Source organism: Artemia sp. Qi Xiang Cuo, chromosome 14, assembly GCF_049724085.1.
Source record: "Artemia sp. Qi Xiang Cuo chromosome 14, ASM4972408v1, whole genome shotgun sequence".
NCBI lineage: Eukaryota > Metazoa > Arthropoda > Branchiopoda > Anostraca > Artemiidae > Artemia > Artemia sp. Qi Xiang Cuo.
The window spans coordinates 33,704,135-33,728,691 of record NC_142807.1 but is presented as its reverse complement, the minus strand read 5'-3'; the positions used below and the strand labels follow the sequence as shown (position 1 = coordinate 33,728,691).

The window sequence follows — 24,557 nt, the reverse complement described above, 5'->3', positions numbered from 1 at the left end:
GAAGCTAAATCAATGATAGCTAAGCATGACAAAGAAGATAGACTGGGCGTTTTGAATAGAAGAGATCAACTATCAAATTCAAAATGTTCGGATTTTTTTCTGTTTCCGTTATGTGTTTTGAGTATAAAAGACAAGTTGCTGTACAGTTGTTACGAATTTGTTCAAATTGGCTTCTAAAACAATAATTAATGTTCCATTTGAATCAATTCTAATTTTGGAATTTTCTTCTTTATTTTTAAAGAATTTCATTATAAAAGCGCCAAATCGAAAGTCGGCGAAGGGACGTGATTCTTCTCTTTCATTTGTAGCCAAAAACCTCGATACAGTAGCTTATAGCTGAAACTAAAAGGCCGTGAATTTCCTTCGGGTTCCATTCACAATATGTATTGTTTGCTAAGCTTCCAATTCACAAGAAAAACTTATCTATTGATCGTTTCGAAATGCATTCAGAATTGTTCCTTTAATGTTTTTTTCTATCATTTCAAAAAAGTCCTTTAGCAATACGAAGGTCATAAATCTGTGACGGCACCGTAAAGGAATCTAAGCTATAGAATACTTAGTACCTGTTACCTGTTTTAGAAAAGAGTAGATCACTACGTCAGAAAGCGTCAACAATTCATGATGCGCGCAGGATATTTTCTAAGGTGAAAATTGCTAGCATTGGTCCAAGTTTAAGTCGTCATAAAGAACGTCACGGTTCCCAGATAAGAGATTATATTCAAGATGTTTCGGATTGTAAATTGTCAGTTCATCTGTGGGCCAGCTAGGTTTCTGTGTGCCAAGGGGTCCTAGTAGAAGAATTTACATGTTTTGGCAATGCCATGCAAATATGAAAACGTGCTAGGTAGCTGCTGGTGGCAGAATAGCGAACTTGTAGATTCAAGTCGGCATCAGTACTTTAGTGACTTTGAATTTCAATTTTATTCTGACAAAAGTGTACAACCTTACGAAGATACAATTAGAGACTTTGACTGGATTACCCTGGATTCAACGTGGACATCCTACCCTTGCCCAGGTATTAGTTTCAAGAAAAAATCTTTATATTTACAAATATGCCATTCTTGGTATGGAAGGGAATCAAGGTCTTCCTTTTGTTTATAAGGTTTGAAAGGTCTTTTTTAACAAACTTGGGGCGATATCAACCAGAACAGTCGTCCTGGGTCTTTGACCAAGCTTTAAGAAAACCACCCCTCCGCAAAATACGGCTGTTATACTTCTGGGAATGGAATGAGGCCTTCATGTGTTCTACTTCGACAGTTTACCTGGGACAAAAGAGAACAGGAGGAGTCCATAAAACTTTTTTCAGTATTGTCTCTCCTTTGAAATCCATCAGAAGATAGTAAAAGATTAATTAATATAGTCATATTATTATAATTAAAAAATGCATCTCAACTCGTGAACCATCTTAAGCGTTTCCTGGACTGCTTAAACTGGGTTCCATAGTATGCTAGCCTACAATTGGAGCTATTGAGAAAGAAAAGCATGTCAAGAAAGCAATTCTTACTTCATTTTGTTTTGAAGGCTCTTCCACCATAGCTTTACTACAAAACCCATCCCATATTTTGCAAATATATAGCCCAAATTATGTATTTCCCTAAATACACATTAATTCACTAAATTATGTATTTCCCAAATTATGTGTTGTTTTTTGATTTCATCAGAGTATATTCAATTTGCAAGTAAACGGGTTGAAACAGGAGCGAAGGGTGGCAAAATGAATGGAAAATATATAATTTGGACTACAATTCACATTGGGGGCGGGAGGAAATACAGTTGAAGCGCCTTCACAGTGTGTTAAATACAATTTTTCTGCGTGTTATGAAGTAAAAACTTTTTTTTACATATTTCCTTCTCAGTAGCCCCAATTGTAGGCTAATACCCTTATTGCAATACATTGTTTTCTTATTGTACTTGATAGTGCATTTAAACTAAACATAAAAATCAAATGAAGTTACATAGCCAAGGTCTAACTTAGAACATTATCTATACATATAAGGGTGCCCACCTCCACCCCTCCCCCATTATACGCTAAAGTTGGTGCTTTGTTTCAACGATTCGGGAACGAATTCTCCAACTTAAGACCAATTTAATGCAAATTCAAATTTTATATTACAATGCCTTGAGAATGGAATGATTCAGTTATATTTATTTGCTTTTAAAATTGTTTACTCCCTGCAGGCTTGTCTTGAATAAGTAGGGTGCTTCGAGTTGAAAGTTCACTTTAACTTTTTTTTGTCTCACTACTTCAAGAACGGATACTCCTGCCTAAAATCAATGAGATACAATTTACAATTCTCTATTACCAATGCTTTGCAAATCAAAGGCTTCCATTAGTTCTATTTTTTTTTTTTTTTTTTTTTTTTTTTTTAATACTACAAACCTTCCATGGTTCTGCTGAATATGTTGGGCGTTGCTGACCCTTCTAAAAACACCACTTTTTATACTAAGGTTTAAATTTGGGTTATGGTATACAATGCTTCGAGAATAGTGATTCAATTCGGTGCATTTGTTTTCTGCAATAAAGTAGGGTTTTTTTAAAAAATGAGGGAACCAGCCACCCGCATCAAACTTTGCTCTTCAGTCTAGAGTTTGACATGTATCACTATAGATTGGACATTTAATAACTACTTTTTTTTTAAACTGCCAACTGTTTCTGAAATAAGTGGACAGCCGTGGCTCCTCAATTTGGCGCTGTTATTTTGGGCACGATCTTCTGACTATCTTTCCAAAGAAAAGTACGATATTCTTTCTCTTTGGGGGTAGGGGGCTAAGGCTTTGATCCTAGAGATCCCGAATAAGTTGAATTTGATGTTGTGATTCTCATCAAAATAGTTTTCTTTTTTAGAGGGGGGGGGCTCTATATTTTTCTATATTTAAGCAAACGGTCATAGAGTTAAAACATTAGATGGGCAACCTTAAACTTAAGGAATTTTACATGTTAAGAATCAGCATAAATGGTTTAATAATGAGGTTTTTTGTATTATTTTTTTTTTCTGCGGAAGGTATTAAATTTTGGACAGCATTCCTTAGTCGGGTTTAAATAGTATTTTTGTTGCATTATAAGAGGAACTGCTGAAGAAGCTCCGCCTGTAATCAGCTTCATTGACGTGACAGCCTGTCTCAAGCCATGTTAATTGAGGAGGGTTGGGGGACAGGCTTACTGTCTGCCCCTGTAAAAAAGAAGCACTGTTTCAGGACGAGTGGAGTGGCTTTGTCGACGTCCTATGCGCCACCAATGGCTACGGAGGAAATATGGTTTAAGGTCTACAGAAGAAGCTATCTCTCAGTTGAGATAGATATAGGGAAGTCCCCATAAAAACAGCGTTGTGGCCTTTTAATTTTGAAACATGAAACAAAGCTGGGCATCTCAATTTTGGAGGGAATTTAACTCTTATCTAGTTTAGTATCTAAATAAGAAGCGTAAAGTACCGTTTGCTACCGTCAGTGTATCCTTTTCCATGGCGAATAAATAGACAAATTCTTGGCTGATCTCTTCATTTAAAACGTCCGACAAACTGTATTGGAAGAAAGGCTTATTCAGCTTGGAAATACGAAAGTTGTTAAGTCACATTTTCCAAAATGTTCAGGAGAAGCAAAAAAACTGTTTTGGAAAATATGCTTCCATATCTCTCTCGAGCTCCAATCATACCTTTTTGGCCATCTCATGATGGGACTTACTTGACAATCCTCGCGGCTTTAAAAGAGTCATGGTCTTGACGCTTTTTGGTCTGCATAACTGATCAATATTTGGTGATAACGCGTTTTGAATGGATTATAAAATTTAGGATATCTTGAAGACTAAATGGGATTCTGCATTCTGATTACACCAATCGATCAGGCGTTCCTGATTTTAGTAGAATCCATGTATAACCCATTTTTGACTGATATGTCACATAACGCCTTCACATTTCCACAGCCGTATTGTATTAGTGATTTTGGAATCACTGTTCGGCCTTTGGTTTACTTCCAGGAAAGCCAATGAACAAAGGGGGAGAGGGGTGAATATATCTACCCTACACAAAATGTATAGTTTCTAACGTTTCGTCCAGATTCGCCTATATTTGTTTTTGTTCATTTCACTCTTGGGGAAAGTTGGGCTAAAGATCGCAGACTATCTCCATCCCAAATATGAGCTCTCTCAAAATAAGCTGTCGCTTACGTCCCCAATTCCTTTGAATTAGGAAGCTAGCTGTCTCCATTTCACTTATTTTCGGTCACACTTATATGTTTTGGTGATCACAAAGAAAATGTTTTCTTTTTTTCTTGCTTCTGATTTAAATGCTCTTGTTGGATTATTTGTCATTCAGTTGATTAATGGTGATTTTTAAATAGGATAAATGTTTCCTATTTTTTTCTGTAACATAATAGCTGTTAATTAAAATTACTTAGAACTCTGATTTTACTTTTAATACTTACTTAGGTTTTTGAGGCCTACTCATATGTTATAGCACCTATGTTAAGTTCTTCATCTAAGTAGAACCTGTGTCTCTAACTAATTAAATATCACAAAACATGATGAAAATGTTCTACTTTAGAAACAAATTTGGGCTATATATTTGCGCATTAGGGGGGGTGGTGGTAAAGTATAGTGGGTCTGCACGCAAAATGTGTTAGGTACAATTATTCTGCATATTATGAAATAAGAATCGTTTTCTAACTTCACACTGTCAAAATACTTTACCCTCCCTCCCTAATGCGCGAATATATAGCCCAGACTGTATATTTCCCATATATTCTATCACTTGTCTTTGTTTGTCTCACGCTAAGCTGAAAGAAACTAATGAAGAAACCGGTTCTAAAGTACGTCAATGGATGAAGAAAATAACATAGGCACTATAATTAAGTGTCCTTATTGATTCTAAATGGTCGATTTATCTCTGAATAATTTAGGTTTATCAAAGTACAAAGTGGATCATTGTAATCTTATATGAACGCAATTTTCCATTCTGTCGACTGTTAAGCTGCATCTGCCTCTTCTTTCTTGGACTTTTATCATTGCTTTTTGGAGGCTCGGGTGTGGTTTCCATTAGCTAATTGACTACTTGATTATATATTCCCAATAATGAGAAACAGTAGTAGAAATAAAATTAAAGTTTTTTGCAATTGGGGCGTTGCTTGGGCTCAATCAAATCACACTTTTACAGTCGAATGTATGTTACTATCCTTATATGCATGTTCGCACATGCGTGAAAAGATGGTTTTCTTCCTAAGGAATGTCGAAAGCCCCCTCCACCCAAAAGGATGAACAGTTGGTCCGAAACTTTTCATGAATTAATGTAATAAACTCTTGCCACAAAAGAAATTTTTCAAAGAAAAGTGAAAAGCCACATAAAACCATAAGAAGTAGAAATAAAGTCAAATAATAATTTAAGTTTAAAACGAACAAAAATCACTATCGATAAACAAATAAGACCCAAGACGAACAGAAATTACAATGAATGATCAAAGCAAGCTTAAAACGAACAAAAATACAACAAACAGGAGTAGGGTTAACCCCCCCCCCCCAGCTTTCTAAAGACTAGTGTCCTTCGGGTTTTACTGAAAACAATTTTTATTCTGGACTCTGTGTTTTGTTTGTCATAGTACAAGAAAAAACAGCAAGAAAATAACCATAGCAACCACGACCACTCAATAGAACAGGTTAATGTAGATTGAAGGTAAAAAAACAAGAAGGAGACACATCGGTGCTTCACATGCACAAAGGGGATTTTCCTTGTTTTTTAAAGTGGGGGGGGAATGTATCCTGGATTAAATTTTTTACTTTGTTGAATCAAATGGTGCACTTTTCAGTATGATCTGATACCATTTTTGGGGGATTTCAGGCTCAGGAGGTTCCAGGAAATCTTCATAAATTTATTTTTGCAATAAACTTTTGCTATTAAGACTAACCGAAATAATGGTTACCCTTCTTGAGTCAGCTTTAAAAGAAAATTCATTCTCACTATCTGCTATGTTAAACCCCATATTAAATTTCAGGCTACTATTGGCCGTGGTTTGCTTTTTTACTAGGTTGCAGCTTTCGCTGCAACCATAATGCACGACTTACCAGGTATATTTTAATTTACACTTATGGTAAATATGCACGTGTTCATGAATAAATGCGTTAACGCAGGTTCAAGGCCGTACCCGGGGGTACGGGGGGTTTGAACCTCCCTTGAAATGTTTGTTTGACTCGTAAGAACGTAACAAAAATGGATATAAACACATTTTTTATGCGCTTTTTTAGTTTTTTTTTTGTAACCCCCCCCCCGGAAAAAATCCTGGGTACGGCCTTGCGCGGGTTAGTTATACCTCTGAAGCAAGGAGTCTAAATAAATATGTTTCCTAATTTCTTAAATCGATTGGCTATCTTAGAATGTTTGTTAGATTTTAGTTTGACAGCTTTCGAGCCAAATTGTTTTCTTGTGGTGCATAATTTCAGGAATTGGAGCCTTTCTGAATAATGATACCTTTTTGCTGCTTAAAAAAAACAAACAAACAAATATTTAAATTTTTGTCAGAATAATTCAGCTCGATATTCTACCACCAATAGGTCGGTATAATCATCCCTGGTTATCTGACATTGTGAATTTAGTAATGCGACTTTAATCTAGATTGCATCCTTCAGGTTGCAACTTCTACAAAGGGATGTTCTGCAATAAAATGATCATCATTAATAAAGGCAATGAGAAGGAGAAACCCTGTTCAGAGTTTTGGGCATTATCAAACTAAATGCTATTTAATGCGTCAGTTCATTAGCTCCAACTGTCAAAAATGTGATTTCTTAAGCAATGTCTGGCTACAGCCTGAGAACACGTATCCAAACCTTTGTTATATTTCATAACCACAGAAAAAAAAACTGTCACGCCGTATCTTTAACGTCATTTCATTTTTCACGAGATACAATTTGATTCAGACAAATAAACAAAAGATTCTTGGCCGTATTTCTAACTTTTCTTATGACATCTTCTCTGACATTGATTACCAAAGTTGTTTGCGTCATGGAATAGGTCAGCTGAACTATTAACCATGTGATACGAGTTTGACGTCAAAGCTTTATCACTGACTCTATCTAAGCTATTCCGTATCTAAGGAAATTAACGGAAAAAAGCCGGTGATGTAAATTTTGACGATGGTGTTTTTTTTTATCACGGTTTCATCCATGTTTGCCATTTGTGATAGGGAAAAGGGTAATATATAACTTATAACAGAGCAAAGAATCACGTGGCATGTATTAGTGGCTCCTGTGTTAAATATTTTGATTCTATTAGTATAAAGATTGAAGGAAAGAATAGACAAAGAATTAATTAGACAAGAATAGACAAAGAAAAAGTTTTCTAATCAGATTATAGAGATAGCTGCAAGTCGTTTAAGTAAAAAGTTTTTGAAACAACTGAAATATTAGGTTTACAGAGAGAAGGTTTCCCCCCAAAAATGATACCAATGTTACAAATATCTTCAAATGCAATCGTAGCTACATCTTGATTCGGCAGCAGAACAAGACGTCTTTTTCTGCCTCACCTGGTATCTCAAATTCATATGTTCAGAATTTTTTAAGCGTAAGTACTCCAGACTCACGGTAGCTCCAGGGTTGCCATCCCTAGTGATTCATCACTATTTCTAGTGATTTTTTATACTGCATAAATAAAGAATCACTAAATCAACCAAATGTCACTAAAATCTAGTGGTTTTGTTCTCACCGCGTGATAACCCTGGGTAGCTCTCCAGACGCACATTGGCATGCATAAAAAAGTATTCTAAAAGTATATAGCTTTTCGAGAGTAGAATGTTTAAAAAACATGGGGCTAAGTCTTGAAAAAAAAGACTCGTTTGAGGCATAATCACAAAGTTTTGATGCGTTCTAAAGGGTTTTTCTCTCGTTTTTTTTTTAAATGGGTTGGGAGCGGGCTCTTTTTTGGGGTGATATTCACTCTATTTACACTGCTGCACGTATCTTTTTAATCCTTTGCTCGTATAATCGCGAACTCGAGTACATTGCTGGCTTTACTGGCTTTGGTTATGATATATTAAAAAAAAGTTTTCTGATAAAAATAAAGAGGTAAATACCGGTGAAGACCACATTGTCTTTCCATCATAACCAACAATATGTTTATATAGGCTACTGCCTTATAGAAAAAAAATTCCCTATTGTTCTTCCCCTATTTTGTTGTTTATGAGAAGTAAGAAGTCAAGTTGAAACTACAAATGAACAAAAATAATTGCTTCGCAACGTTTGCAACATGTCTTCAAAACTGGTGCAAATAAACCGACCAAAGATAATTTTTTATACTTACACGATTATGCAAAATTAGCCCCTTGTTGAAAAGTTTTTCACGATGGGAATTTCAAAATTGTACTTTTTGTTTTGATTTAACATCACGCTATGTTTGAAGGGTTTCAGGCTCTTTTCAAAATTCTCAGACTTTTTTTTCCCGTATAATAATTAATATAGCCATATTAGCTTCAATTATAACGTTTTATTCATAAGACAGTTTCTTTGAAAACGTATTTTTTTGGTTTGCATGAACCGTGCATCGCACTTTACTTGGCTGCAACAATTACTCCAACCATAATGGACAGTAAGCCCAGCGATGGTTTTTCAGCGAAAGTGATTTCAATGAAGTATTTTTCATGTTTCTTTGCCTGTTTACAACGCTAGAAATGGCACCAAAAGGTGATATTTTTGGTGCCATAGGGCATTTCACTCTGGTGCTTTAAGGACAAATTTACAAGAATCACGTATATTGAACACTATCTTTCAAATGAGCCACTAAACACCTGTCTACAATCTTCAAACGAGTACTTAGACAATTTAGCTATCCTTAGATAATTCCTCCAGAGAATATCTGCCTGTTTTCTCCAACCCTTTGAAGGGCCCACGCTGCAGAACCATATTCGATCACAGTAATTACCAGTTCGCAGTCACGGTACTTGCTAAGCGAGCTCTTTAAAGGTCGACGCCAATGATGCTATGAGGCCATGGATGCAAAAACTATTATAAGATTGGGGGAGCCCCCAAAATTATGTCCTAGTGCCTGGGAAAAGTGTATAAAAACCAGGATGTGTCACAAAGTAAACACGCAATTTTAGATCTATCAAAAAATCTCCTATCCCCCCCCCCTCCTTGGGTTTTGGCTGTGTATAGTCTCTGCCACCCAAATAGCGTCACTGCAAAAAAAGAGAACTTGTGCACTCAAGGGTTTTTCTTATTTTTTAATCTCGGTTTAATATTAAGCCATATATCTCGGTTGCTAGAATTTTCTTCTATCTAGGGAAATTTAATACCTGTGGATATTAATTTTTTGAGCGTATTTTCTAACTTGGACTCTCATGGGGAAAATTCATAGCCGATGGTCTTTTAAATGTCACTGATTTCAATATTGTTCCCTTCCTTCCCATGGGAGAATTTTTGTAGCTAACAGAACTGAGGTTAGACTGATAGTTAGTTTAGAAATAGCAGAGCATGTATAAACTGATTAAATTTAGGGATGAAGAAGGAGAAACGTCGAAAAGGTAAAATTTGATGGTAATTAAAATTCAGTTCTAACCATCATTCTATTCCATCATCATGGTTTGTTAAAATCTGTTACAATGGTAAAAATAAAATAATATATAACCAAAACACACCCAGGAGGATTGAGCTATACCAAGTTCCTAATAAAAGAGAAGTGTCAGAACTGGTTTATTTCAGTTGTAAAATGAGTTGTAATTCTAAGATGTAATTCTAAATTATGTGTATCGTATATATTGTAAAACTGGTTGATTTCAGTTGTAAAATACATTAATTAATATTGATTCTAAATTTTGTGTATCATATAATACATAAGTATGCACATAATTGTATAATCAGTCAGCTATCGAAGAGGAATTTGGCAGAGAATGTGAATTCAAAATGTTTGGTATTTATTTGCATCCTAGTTCCATCCCTCTGTGCAGCTAGTATCTTGGATTTTGAAGCTAGTACATACAATTTTATTAGATGTGCCTTAATGACGTGATACAATCAGTTATGTTTTCTTAAGTCCATAATGTTTGTCATTGACTTGACCAGATCACTCATTTATCATATCACTTTGACATATTTAACAATAAGAGTAATTGTAGCACGGAAAACTAAAGGGGAAAAAAATACTAAGTATAAGGGAAACAAATTTATTTTCCTGCGGAATCAGATTGAAAAAACTTAGCTTTTAATTTTTGGAGATTAATACAGAACACAAATTAATGTCATCTGCGTTTCTATTGCGTCATTATGTTTCTATATATATATTATATTTCTGTATCTAAGTTTCTAGATTCATGAGGAAAAATTGCGAAGCAAAAAATACATGACTCTTTCTTTTTACAGCCACCAGCAACCCCATTTCAGCCACGGCGTTGAACCCCAAGGAGCAGACGGTAGAAAACGCCACCCAATCCAACCCACCGCCTGAAAGTGTCTTAGAAAGTAACTGCGCTCAATCCCTTCCGGAATTTTTTACACCTTCATGGTATGGGAGCTTTGACGACACGGCAGAATCAGGTGCAAATTCACCAGCTCAAGCTGCTTCACCATCCCTCAGATCAGTCACATCAGGTCATGCTTCCTCTCTTGGAAATCTCCAGAGCAGCTTTGATGATTCGGAAAGTAATGGATTTCAAGATTTTGGGTCTGATTTTGCGTTGGACAATGTCAACACGGAAGATTTGATTTATCAGGTAATATATTAATAATAGTTCTTATTCTTCAGCAGAACATTATCGTCACATATTATTACAATGCTTTTGCACTTTGAATCTTACGTTTTTATTTCCCAGTGCCATGAATACTGTACTTTTGTGAATCTCTCCAACATCTCTCTGGAAAGACACTTTTGTCGAACAGTTAGTGGCAAAGAGATGTTTGTGCGGCTAATATATTTCAAACTCTATTAGTGATTACAGTTTGGGCTAATAGCAACCGGAACACTAAAAAAGGAAGTTTTGATGACAATTGAAAACACAAAAAAAAATCTTTTTTTTATGCTGATTCCAAAAATATCATTTTGTTAGATTTAAAGTTACCTTTCAAAAGCTAGGAGCCTAAAAAATTTGCCTGGTTTTCGATCAAAGAGGAAAACATCCACAAAAAGGAACGCGATCTTGATGGAAATTGCACCATCAAATTCAGGATATCACTCCTACCCACAAAAATGTGGAATTTTGCATTATTTTTTTCCGAGAAGAAAGATCACAGCTGCGTGTTTATTTGTTCGTCTCTTTGTCGTTTTTTTTTCCTCAAGGGTGATCGCATCAAACCAATGGTACTATACCATTGGGTAACGCCAATTCGGGAATGCGCCTGATACCTCAAAAAACACATTTTTAAACCCAATATTTATAACTTGCCATGGTACTTGAGATAAATACAGAAAAGGGCCGGGGGGAGGGGGAGAAATTAGTCTCTAATCTCCCTTAACTTGGACTAAGCCTGAATATGGGTGCTTTAGATTATGCAACAAACATTATGAACACTAGAAAAGCCGTCCCGTTTTCTATAAAGGAGGAAACACCAAAAAAACGAGTAATTTTGATGAAAATTATACCGTCAAATTCAGCATCAGCATATAAGACCTCTATTTTAGGGGTTTTAAGCCATTATCTACAAAGGTGAAAGTCCGTATTTTTTCAGAGAAAGATGGTCAGATATGAGTGTTTTTGTTAGTCCCCCCTTCCTCCTCAGTGGTGATAGTATCCAACCAATAATCATAGAATATCGTGAAAAGGTTCACTAGAAAGAAAATTGAACGCTCCACTGACGTTTTCCATTAGTATAAAATATTGTGCTGAGACAAAGTATTAATTTATGCCCTTTTGTGCTATAAAACGACAATTTTAGCCCAAATGATGTAAAACAAACTCGAGTGAAAATTCTGAGATGGCCAATTGATTTAATTGGTTAAAAGACCATATACTGAACCATACAATTATTTTTCCATACAACTGTCCTTGCACAGAGGCCTTCGAGAAGGGGAGGACTTACATTATCTTTTCTGGTTTCAGCTTCTTCTGTATCTATAATTAATTTTGTTATCGTAGATTGTGGGTGATTTAGATGTGTGCTAGTTGTGCTTCATGTGTCTAAGTCATTAGTCACCTGATATTTATGTTGTGTTGCTCTTATCTCTTATTCTATTTTCTACTGAATGCCAAGATGCGAGCTTACATTCTAAGAGAAATATAAAAGAGCCCAGATCCTCCTCTTCTAGCCCAGCTTTGAGGCATGTATATTGTAAACAGTTTTCTTTTCTTCACCATGTTCTCTGAGATTTATCCCCCCCCCCCTCCTTGCGATGCTAATTACCCATTTAGTAGTTGAAAAAATGCATTTTTTTTTAAGTTTGAGTAAATTTTTGAATTACCGAGATTGAATAGTGTTTTTCAATAATGTTATTTTGCAGAATGCGTCGCAGTTACCCAGCTTTCAAGATACTTATTCGCCTCATTATAAAACAGGAAGAAGTTTAAGCTTCAAGTCAGAGTCGCAAACTCCTCTATGTGGCCAATCCAAATTTAGACGTCAAGCATCATTTCAATACCAACACAATCATAGTACACTTCAGCAGTTCACACCATTTACCAGTTCGGGCAGCACAAACAGCTTGCCCGGAATAAGCTGCTCTTTCAAAGTAGAAGACGGTTCTTTCGATATTCTCAAAAGAAGAACAACAGAGAGGTAAATCTTGTATTTTCAATTTCATGACAAATTGTTTCGTACAAGGCGCATTTGATCGACTCTGTATTGGCCTCCTGCACAGTTTTAAATTGGGCAATTTCGATTAGAGTTTTGTAGTCAAATTATTACAACTACAGTTGTTTTCTTAACTTTTTGTCTTAATGGTGGTCTCCCTGGCCCTGCCTACATACCTTGGAATTGTCAGCGGAGGATCAGGAAAAAATAAAAACGAATTTTTGCATTAAGGGAACCGTTAATATTCCCTTAGTCTAGTCTGCGTTCATCGAAAGTCTCATGCCAATCGGAGAAAAAATAATTTGAGAAGTCATGAATCGATTAAACGCATTCATTTTCGAAGTATTATCACCTTCTGTTTGTTTTCTTTAGCTATTTCCGGGCCCCGTAACATCCCCTCCCCTACCAACAAAAGTGTGTGGCCTTCTTACCCCAATAATAATCCTTGAAAGTTTCAAGCCAATCGTAAAAGTTGTTGCTTGACCCTATTTGGGGACTAATTTTTGAAGGGAGGTCTGTGCCCCAAAACTAAATTTAGCTTGTAAAATAAGGTTCACTTAATTCTTTTCAAAAGAAGAGTTAGAAAAAGAGTGGCCTTTTAGGACTCCATTTTCGCGAGCCAATATTTTTTTAATTTTTTTATGAATTGGTGTTTCCTTTGACCCAAAGACTTTCAAATATAAGTTTCAAGCCCCCCCCCTAAAAAAATCCAGTCCTAGTTTTACCTGCAACATATTTTTGTTTTTTGTTTTGTGCATAAAGGTTCCATTGTCCCAGGAACTTACCGGTGTAAGTGTCAAGCCATATGAAAAAGAACAGTTTCTTGGCCTTTTTTTCGGGGGAGCCAATGTTCTTTATTTTTTTGTGCACTAGGATCCTCTTGACCCAAGGTTCTTAAGATGTAAGTATTGATCCGATCAGAATAAGTTCTTTTGGCCCGTTTTAGACCTCACCTTTGGGAGGATTCTATCATAGATTAATTTTTGTTGTACATTAGGCTCCCCTTGCCCCAAAGACTGACGGAAGTAAGTTTCAAACTGATCAGGGACAACAAGTTTTTTATTCATATCAGGGCTCCCGAGCAACCCTCTTCCTCCCAAGATAAAGTTTGGTCCCCTAAGTCGTGGTTACGATTCTTGGAAGCTTAAGGACAATTGTAAATAAGGTTTATTGGATTATTTCGGGGGCCATGCCCTAACTAAAAAACATTGTTTCGGGAAGTCAAATTTTCTGTGCGATTTTTTCTTGTGGATTGGGGTCCCCACGGCCGAAAGATTTCGCCCAAGATCAAACCGGTATTTTCCCACTAGATTGCCTATATGTGCATAATCGGCAATATCCATAATATATGGCTTTTATCCCAGGGCATGTTGTTCCTAGAGGCATATTTATTCTACCTTTCAACTATATTGAGCAAAAGATCGTCATAATTTTGGTCCGAAAGCATTGGGGATGTAGAGAAAACGGTACGGGAGGGAGCTAGTTGCTCTCCAATGACTTCCAACTTTAGAAAGTACACTAGAGCTTCCAATTTCCAATTTATTAAGCCCCTCTAAGTTTGTGCAGCCAAAAAAAGAGAAAAATAAATTTACGGCACATGTCTCTTTGCTAAGGCAACGCTAGAACGTTGGCTCTGATTACTCCTTGGTGTGTTGTACCTTTTTTGACTTTTTGTGGGTCACTAAGCAAGTAAGATTAGTCAACCCTATGCTAATAATGGTGGTTGTTTTTTCAGGAAAGATTCACTTTCAATATCTGAAAATTCTTGCGGCTCTGAAACCCAATCTACTTCACAGTTATGTGCGGTTTGTGGAGACAACGCGGCTTGTCAGCATTATGGCGTTCGAACATGTGAAGGCTGTAAAGGATTTTTCAAGGTAAATAATGGAAGGAAATCAGTTACAGATTTATGATACATTTTACTTGAAGCGGTTGTGTGACTTTTATCATGGCGAAGCAGGTTGTTCTCCAATGCATGCACATCTTTTTGGCTTGTCATGGTTGCAGGAGTAGCTGCAATCTAACTCTTTGTCAGTAAACAGCCCGGATCAGTTACATGTAAAGTTGATTCGGGAATGATAACTATTTTATAGGTTTATCTTAATAAAAAAAATTTTTTGCGCGAACAAATATTGTGAAATTTATAAAATGAGCTTGAAATCCCTCAAAAATGGTGGCGAATAGAAATGAAAAATGTACTATGGAAATCGCCATGGTGGAAAACTCTTGACTAGAGTTTTTGAGCCCATCACCTTCAAAAACAATGAAAATTGCTTTAGTTTTGTTGTAGCAGTGATGCATCTCCTTTTTTTCTACCACGGCAAGGCTAACAGGCTACCGCAAGATCGTTGCGAAATGTTACGAATTCTTCTCGATAGCTCAATCTTACAGGGCCATATGATGCAACAAATACCCCTTTTCGGTGACATTTCTCGAGAAAGGTTAGGAACCATAATTAGGGTTCTGTCAGAATTTCCACCGTCAAAATCCTTAACTGAAGGATGAAAATATCCTCACTTGTATACTCGCCCTACCAGCTTCCCTAGTAAATGAAAACAAAAACATAGATTTTGACAAAAAATCTGCCCAATGAAAAAAAGGACATTTAAATTTGATCCAGGAATAACAAATGCTACTTATGTTTGTTTTAACATAAAAGTTTAATTATAAAGCCAATCTTTTAAGAATTCAAGAAACGCTGATATGCAAAAAAGATGTTTTAATATTCTATTTTTACAGCACTATTGGGGCTAGGAACCTCTGCGACATGTAAGAGTTCATTTGAAATCTAATACTTGTATCTGCGTTTTCTGTTTAAATTCGTCTTGAGAGCAAGATTTTAAACTGGAACATGGGCCCAAAAAATAGACTTTTCGTGGCATTTTGGAGTGGATAGCCATAAACGGTTTATTATTAAATATCTTTATTAGTGAATCCCTAAACATATGCTTACAATCCATCCCTTGAATACACCCTCTAAGTCCTCATTGGCAAGCGGAAATTACAAAATGAGGTTGGAAAAAACTACCTTATGATAAAGTATTTTCACTCAAATTCAAAGGTAATTCAGAAATGGTAAATGATATTGTATTTATCTTCGTAAAAGTTAGAAATTACTTTAGAATTTCGTTAAAATTATGTTAGAGAAAGAATTAGAAGACGCTTATAAATTACGAAAACACATTACAAAATAAACAGTACTAGCGAGGCACTGGAAAATCGTAGGGGCATGGAAATAGGCAACCAAGAATTTTTTTGCAATTAGGGTTTTACTTCCCTACCCCGTCAAGGCGTGCATGAATTGGTCGAAGGTTTTGATTGTCTTTTAGAATTCCCTTGTTTTAACCTTATATTCTTTATAAGAATAAAGTTTAAATGATCAATTCTCCTAAAATGTTTAGATCCGAGAAGCAAAAGTAACGAAAGTATATTTTCTTATGAGAAATTACAAATTATTTGCATCATAGGGAGAGAAAAATTGCAGTAATAGTAGTAAATGAAAGTTTAAAAGGCGTTTTGATAAACTGTCTAGTTACAAAAACTTCGTCATTTTAAGGTAATTCAGGAATGTCGGTTTAACTTAATAGTAAAATTTTATTGCGAAAATTCGTATATGAGAATTTCAAAAAAGAGTCTGAAACCCAGCATAAATTGCATTGGATCGAAATTAAAAGCGTTCTGTTATAACTACCGCGGTTGAAAACCTTTTATAGGATGATTGAAGTCCCTCGTCTTGAAAAACAAGGAAAATCCCTTTTGTAGGGATCATCACTGATGTGTTTTTTTTTCATCGGTGATTGTATCGAACCAGTTGTTTTAGAATTTTGGAAGAGGGCTCATTTGATCGAAAATCGCAATATCTAGGGTCCTTTTTAAGCAACAGAAGAGATCAGATGCAACAGATGCATACACAAAGTGGTGTTTTCTGCCATTTTGTGCCACAGAATAACTGTTTTGCACAAATAGGATCAAATGTGGCGGAAATAAAGTTTTAAAATAGCTAATCGATTTTCCTCAACTGTAGTTTTTGAATCTCACTCATTGTGAAAAACGAGGAAAACCCCAGTTTTTGCATGGTTAGCATGTATCTCCTTATCTCTTTTTTTGCCAGGACTTACAAACTACTGCAATATCACAGAGATAAATTTAAGGGTTCATTTAGAAACTACTGTCTCTGTTTACGAGCCTCTTATAAATTCTCTTAATAGCTCCATCGTAAAGTACCACATGGCACCAAAAATTAAACTAATTGGTGCCATTTCTAGAGTGGAAAGGCTGGGAAGCATAACAACTGTACTATTGTTGTCTCCATAGTCCAAACCCCTAATTGGAGATATAGAATCCCATTCTTGTAAGCTCCACCTCCAAGTGCATTAAGTAAGTGAAAACAATAAAAAACTGCGTTTGGATATAAGCTACCTACTGAAAAAATGTCATTTAGTAATCTTTATTTCCATTCAAGGAATTGAACTTTTATCTACAAACTCTTAAAGATATAGGTGATAACATACCCGTCGCACTCTTTGGTTATGTGACAAAGTTGCACCTATTTTTCGTTAAAGTTTAAGGGAAGTTGGAAGTGCAACCGAATCGGACATTTGAAAATCGTACATTTAATGTCTGATTTTTAACAAAGAAACATATTGACTTCTTTAGTTTCTTAACCTAAATTAAACAAAGATATTTCTTGAAAATTTATTGTGTATATTTAAAACAGCCTAATCGAGTGAACTACAGTCAGCTATCATTGTTCAAGGTCCGAACCCACTCAAGGTAAGCTAAAGGCATTATAGACCAAGTTTTTTGCCGAATCCTTAAAAGGTGATAGGATTCCTATAATGTCATCCTGATTGGGTGGGAGGATTTTCAAGTTGAATTTTTGGTTAATTATACTGAATTTTCTCAATTTATGTTAATTAGTTTGAATTACATTTTGAAATTAGGCAATTAATTATAAATTTAGGTATAGAATTTTGGTAATTTAGTTGAATTACAAGGTTATGATTTTTCAACTTTGTGAAAAGAATACTTTATATTCCTTGAACAATAATTAAATAAAAAAAAGTTTTTCTTACAGAAGTAAAGAGCATAACCTCTATAAGAGTGATTTTTTTTTGCATTTCTCTATGCAAGTGTAACGGTATACTGTATTCTCGCTCAATCGTAAAAAGCGAACATTGATAGACTAGTGATTAACTGGCTAATTTTCACTGAAAAGAATGAATATGTTAGCTTTCGAGAGGAAATAAATTTGTAATGATTAGTCTTGAAGGCTAAAAGTAAAATTATCATGTATTGAAATTATGGAAATCCAACTGTTTGGCAAAATCAAATCAAGCTATCACGGTGTCAGCAATAGCTGCAGCCTAGTAAAGAGCGAGTTGCGACCCATTCTAATCGAAATTCCTATAACGTGTTTTCAAGGAAACCGTCGTGAAGCAAATTCCCCAGTTGAGACAATTTTGAAATGTATTTAGCAGAACAGAGTTTTGAATCATAAAAAGACGCTTTTGGAATTTCGATAAGAGCCTGAAACCCTTCACAAATGACGCGACGTTGAATCACAAACCTTGAGAAACAGAGCCAATCAGTAGTGTGACGTGAAACAACCCCTAGCAGATAGGTCTACCTTGTATTTGGATTGTTATTAGTAAATCTTAGGGGTCCGCCTAAATGATTTTTAGTGACTAGAAATGCATCCTATTTATTGTGACGTAGTTTACTTGGAAACAGGGGGTCTAATATTTTGGCCCTCCTATATTTTAAAATAGCTTTTTCGAGGAATTTCTGTCGCAAAATATTTTTTTGGTGTTTTCATTCAAAATATGAAACAAAATTGCCCTCTTCAAGGATTTAAAAAACACATTTTGCCCTTCTCCTCTACATTTTTGTAAATTGACACCGCTGTTGGGAAGTAAACTTTTATATAGTATTAGTGTGTATTTAGTAATTTTTTGATCAAATATTTTAAGTGTTCATATTTTATTTAGAGAACAGTTCAAAAAGGAGCAAAATATGTGTGTTTAGCGGAGAAAAGCTGTCCTGTAGATAAAAGACGACGAAATCGTTGTCAGTTTTGCCGATTCCAGAAATGTTTGACAGTCGGGATGGTCAAGGAGGTCGTGAGAACTGACTCCTTAAAAGGAAGAAGAGGAAGATTACCTTCGAAGTCAAAATCCCCACAGCAGTGCCCGCCCTCCCCACCAGTTTCTCTAATTACATCATTGGTTCGTGCATATGTGGAAACTTCACCTGTTCTGAATGATGTAAGCTCATTAGTTTTTTTATTAACTATATATGATCAATAGTATAGAATACATAATGGTACTTCGTAAAATAAATGTTTGTGAACTTGGAAAGTTGTCAAAAAAAAGAGACTCTGGGACTATTTTTACACCGCACATTCCGGTAAGATTAATTAAAAAAAAAACTTTTTTCCACATAATAAGTTTTTTAAAGAAAAGTAAAGAACTCCATAAAACAAAAAATGAGCAAAAATAAAATCAAATAATCTACCAAGCGTGAAACTACCACAAATCAGCATTGATAAATAAATAAAAGCCGAAAAGAACAGAAATTACAATAAATAACCGAGTCAAACTCAAAACGAGCAGAAATTAACATAAGTTGGGCTCAAAACCCCTATGCCTTCCCAATGCCAGAACATAATTTGCACTTTAGGGAAAAAAATATAAATGTTTTTACTTTTATAACTTTAATAAATCAATTAATATTAACATTTGATTACTAAATATCAGTATATGTAAAACTGACAATGCACATTCATTTGTATTTTTTCAGTAATGTACAAATTATGTTCTGGCCTTGGGAAGGCATAATACCCTCAGTCGTTCTTGGGATACTGCTGAGATGCCTTAGATACTGCTGAGATAATGAGATACTGCTGAAGAAGACCAGCGTCCAGCCAGCGACTCGCAAAGTTTCTACCTCATGAATAGGTAGAATATCTTGTAAATAAAAATTGGATTTGAGGAAGACTTAAATCTATTCTATAAATTATATACAACAACTTTCCATATAACCTTATATGCCCCCAGGGCATAACTTACAACCCTTGCACTGAGGGCTTTGAGGGGATTATCATCCTAAAAGACCTAATTTCCAGAACTTTCAACCAAGTTGAACAAAATGGATATCTAAAATTTTTTATTGGATGTGTTTGGGAAAATGGTGGGTGTCAGAGGGGCGTTAGTTACTATCCAATCACTTTCAACTATTAAAAAAGGCACTAGCCCTTTCAATTTCCTATTGAATGAGCCCTTTTGAAGTTTCTACGAAAATGATTTCAATAAAAACTTTATATGCCCCCAGGGCATAACTTACAACCCTTGCACTGAGGGCTCTGAGGGGGTTATCATCCTAAAAGACAAAATTTCCAGAACTTTCAACTACGTTCAACAAAATGGATATCTCAAAATTTTAATTCGATGGGTTTGGGAAAATGGTGGGCATGAGGGGGGCGTCAGTCGCTATCCAATCACTTTCAACTATAAAAAAGGCACTAGCCCTTTCAATTTCCAATTGAATGGGCCGTTTTGAAGTTTCTACAACAACGCTTTCAATAAAAACTTTATATGCCCCAAGGGCATAACTTACAACCCTTGCCCTGAGGGCTTTGGTGGGAGGAGTTTTCGTCCTTAAAGACCTAATTTCCAAAACTTTCAACTTCGTTGAATAAAATAGCTATCTAAAAATTTTGATTGGATGTGTTTGGGGGAATGATGGGCGTGGGGGGGACTACTTGCCCTCCAATCACTTTCGACTATTAAAAACGACACTAGCCCTTTGAATTTCTAATCGAATGAGCCACTTTTGAAGTTTCTACGACAACGCCTTCTATAAAAACCTTATATGCCCCCAGGTCATAACTTAAAACCCTTGCCCTGAGGGTTGTGGGGGGTGTCCTCCTAAAAAATATATTTTCTATCTGGAAATCAACTACGTTTAACAAAATAGCTATCTAAAAAAAAATTTTGATGTGTTTAGGGGAATGATGGGCGTCGGGGGGGGGGGGGGCTGGTAGCCATCCAATCACTTTTGACTATTAAAAAGGGCACTAGACCTTTGCATTTCCAATCGAATGAGCCCTTTTTCAAGTTTCTACGACAAGATTTCAATAAAAACTTATATGCCCCCAGAGGCATAACTTAAAACCCTTGCTCTGAAGACTGTGGGGGGGGGGGAGTCTCCCGCTCAAACGTATAATTTCCTGATCTTTAACTGCGTGGAACAAAATGGTTATTCAAAAATTTTGATTGGATGTGATTGGGGAGATGATGGGCATGGAAGGGGTTCTAGTTGCCTCCAATTACTTTAGACTATTAAAAAGGCACAAGTCATTTCGATTTCTAATCGAATGAACTCTTTTTGAAGTTTCTACGACAACGGGCTCTTTAAAAACTTTTTATGCCCCCAGGGCATAACTTACAACCCTTGTCCTGAGGGCTCTGAGGGGGTTGTCGTCCTCAAAGACCTAATTTCCAGAACTTTAAACTACGTTGAACAAAATGGCTATCTCAAAATTTTGATTGGATGTGTTTGGGCAAAAGGTGGGCGCGAGAGGGGGGTTAGATACCGTCCAATCACTTTCAACTATTAAAAAGGGCACTAGCCCTTCGAATTTCCAATCGAATGAGCCTTTTTTTAAGTTTATACAACAATGCCTTCTATAAAAACCTTATATGCCCCCAGGGCATAACTTACAACCCTTGCCCCGATGGTTGTGGGGGAGTGTCCTCCTCAAAAACATATTTTCTATCCGGAAATCAACTACGCTGAACAAAATGGCTTTCTCAAAATTTTGATTGCATTTTTTGGGGGGAATGATGGGCGTGGGGGGGGGGCTTGTTTACCTCCAATCACTTTCGACTATTAAAAAGGGGACTAGCCCTTTGAATTTACAATCGAATGAGCCTTTCTTGAAGTTTCTATGACAAGGTCTTCTATAAAAACCTTATATGCCTCCAGGACATAACTTAAAACCCTTACCCCGAGGGTTGTAGGGGAGTGTCCTAGTCAAAAACATATTTTCTATCTGGAAATTAACTACGCTGAACAAAATGGCTATCTCAAAATTTTGATTGGATGTGTTTGGGGGAATGTTGGGCGTGGGGGGGGGGGCTAGTTGCCCACTAATCACTTTCGACTATTAAAAAGGGCACTAGCCCTTTGATTTCCAATCGAATGAGCCTTTTTTGAATTTTCTACGACAACGCCTTCTATAAAAACCTTATATGCCCCCCCAGGGCATAACTTAAAACCCTTGCCCCGAAGGTTGTGGGGGAGTGTCCTCCTCAAAAAAATATTTTCTATTCACAAATCAACTACGCTGAACAAAATGGCTATCTCAAAATTTTTATTAGATGTTTTTGGGGGAATGATGGGCGTGGGGGGGGGGGTAGTTGCCCTCCAATCACTTTCGACTATTAAAAAGGGCCCTAGCCCTTTGAATTTTCAATCGAATGAGCCTTTTTTGAAGTTTCTACGACAACGCCTTCTACAAAAACCTTATATGCCCCCAGGGCATAACTTAAATCCCTTGCCCCGAGGGTTGTGGGGGAATGTCCTCCTCAAAAACATATTTTCTATCTGAAAATCAACTATGCTGAACAAAATGGATGTCTCAAATTTTGATTGGATGTGTTTGGGGGAATGATGTTCGTGGGGGGGGGCTTAGTTGCCCTAAAATCGCTTTCGACTATTAAAAAAGACACTAGCCACTTCAGTTTTACATCGAATGAGCTATTTCCGAAGTTTCTACGACAACTCCTTCGATGCGAAGTGCCCGTCGGAGAAAAAAAAACACATTGTGACCACATCGTTCTTTACTTAGGCAGCGGTAGCGCGCTGCCTATGATCTGCACTCTTTTAACACTTTTCTGCAACCCGAGTGGGAAGGTGTACTGGCGGTAGCACGATACCAGGAAGACTATAGACTCCTTGTCGATGCCTTAGGTGCCTCTGGAGGCAGAGTTTTTAACACAAACACTAGCTCTCGAAGATTAGAGCCTTATGATGAATACTTAACACGAGTGTTCACAAATATTGGGGGGAATGAACAAACGGTTTCACTCGGTATATAGAACTTAGGCCGACGTTTCTGCAAGTAAGCATTATAATCGCTAGGCTGTGGCAGCTACATAAGTTTTCAAGTGATTAAAAAATGTATTTGACTTTATTTTGAATAATGACCACACCTAAATGAGCCATTTCTGCATTTGTTTGCACAAGTCAAACTTTATCGTAAAGAGTTGGGATCGAGAGGGAGGGGTAGCCTACCTCAAATTAGAACAGCCCTGGAGAGGGTTTTAGAATGAAAAGGAATTAAATCTGAAAAACATGTTTCTTTAGTAAAAGTAAAGAGTGGCATTAAAACAAACAGAAATCATCCTGAATATGAGGGTGGCTGTGCGTCCTTCAACGTCCTTCTTGTCTAACTATTTATATTGTTTTTTGTTTTTTTTTGTCTTTTTATTTCATTGATATTTAAAAGTCCGGAATATTTTGGAAAACTAAAAAGATATTGCTGAATGTTGCATGTTACTTTCGCCTGTTGCTTAGACTTTTCACATCCCCATTCAGTACTTAAATAAAAAAAAAAACAAAAAAAAAACATGTGTATATTTTAGTATGTAAGCGTCTAGACTGTATCTTGTAATTAGTATAAGCGACTAGACTACAACTACTCTCACTTAGAGGCGTCTTTTCTCTTTTACAACGAAATCAGGAAGAAGTTTTATTTTAAAACTGTATAGGGGATTCTTGACGCTTAGAAACGGGTGACGTCAATCTTTAATTGACGTCAGGAGAAAGTCGTTACTTGGAGGAATTTCGGTCAGTAATTTTCCTCACAGATACAATCCTCAAAGCTTGAATAGGATACGAAGGTTTTTGTTTTAACCTTGGAAGAAATAGGCATTAAGAACTCTTGATGTAAATTGGGAACAAAACGAGACATGAAAACACGTGTAAAGAATATCAGTTGATAGTTCTTTTTTTTCTGTAAACTTTCTTTGTTCATATAATTAGTGGTTAGTCCTACAATCCCATAAGTTTTTTAAAGGTAGTTCAACTAAAAGAAAAATTAACGTTCAAATGAAATTAAATAACCTGGAAGGAGAGAAGTTCTGGAAGCTTGATTCTGCATGCATGAAACTCTTTCCTTGTTTATTGAAATAAAGAAAATAAACAATCAATTCCCTTAAAAACTATAGTTCAATCCCTTTTAACTAATTTGTATCTGTATGTTACTTTTCAAGCCTGAGGTACATGGCCTAAGCTTTTGGTTGTCTAAATTGACTGAGAAAGACGTCAATTAATCTTATTCCCAAATAGAAAAGGAAAGACTTGTAGCAGAAGGGACTCGATGCCTGCTCCGCCCCATTCATGTAAAAGCTCCAGATTTTCACTATTCACACAATAATTTATTACATTTTACTAAACCAGGTGTCAATTCATGAAAATGAGGGGGCTGGGGCTAAATATATTTTTCGGAGTCTGCGGGGGGGGGGGTAATTTTGTTGTTTTTTCTTCGTTTTTCAGTGAAAATACCGAAAAAGGTATATTCAAAGAAAATAACAAAAACGTCATTATTCAAAGCCTAGGGGAGAAATCAATGGATAAATTGCCCCCCTGGCCCACTCCCTAATTTACGCGCCTGTTTATAGCTATTTTTCTTTTATCGAATTCAACCCACTCCCATCCTACATCCCAAAATAAATTTTGGCGTACGTGTCTCCCTCAGGAATGAGCTTTTCCTTTTTCTTTCAGACTTTTAACCCCACATAACCCCAGTACACTATTTTTCGGTTCTCCCTTTATCTCAAAGTCTGACGTCTTGCATTTGTTT

General features: G+C 36.2%; 1 protein-coding gene across 2 annotated transcripts in view; it reads left to right on the top strand.

Moving 5' to 3' along the window:
• The first annotated feature begins 774 nt into the window (after positions 1-774).
• Hr38 (Hormone receptor-like in 38) overlaps positions 775-24,557 on the top strand; it is a 38,413-nt gene continuing 14,630 nt past the window's right edge. For both annotated transcript variants that reach the window (XM_089100669.1, XM_089100670.1), the window contains exons 1-5: positions 775-1,015; positions 10,328-10,677; positions 12,399-12,673; positions 14,424-14,565; positions 18,679-18,954. In XM_089100669.1, coding sequence (XP_088956795.1) covers positions 817-1,015; positions 10,328-10,677; positions 12,399-12,673; positions 14,424-14,565; positions 18,679-18,954 — 1,242 coding nt within the window. In that variant the 5' untranslated portion in view covers positions 775-816. The remainder of the gene's footprint in view (positions 1,016-10,327; positions 10,678-12,398; positions 12,674-14,423; positions 14,566-18,678; positions 18,955-24,557) is intronic.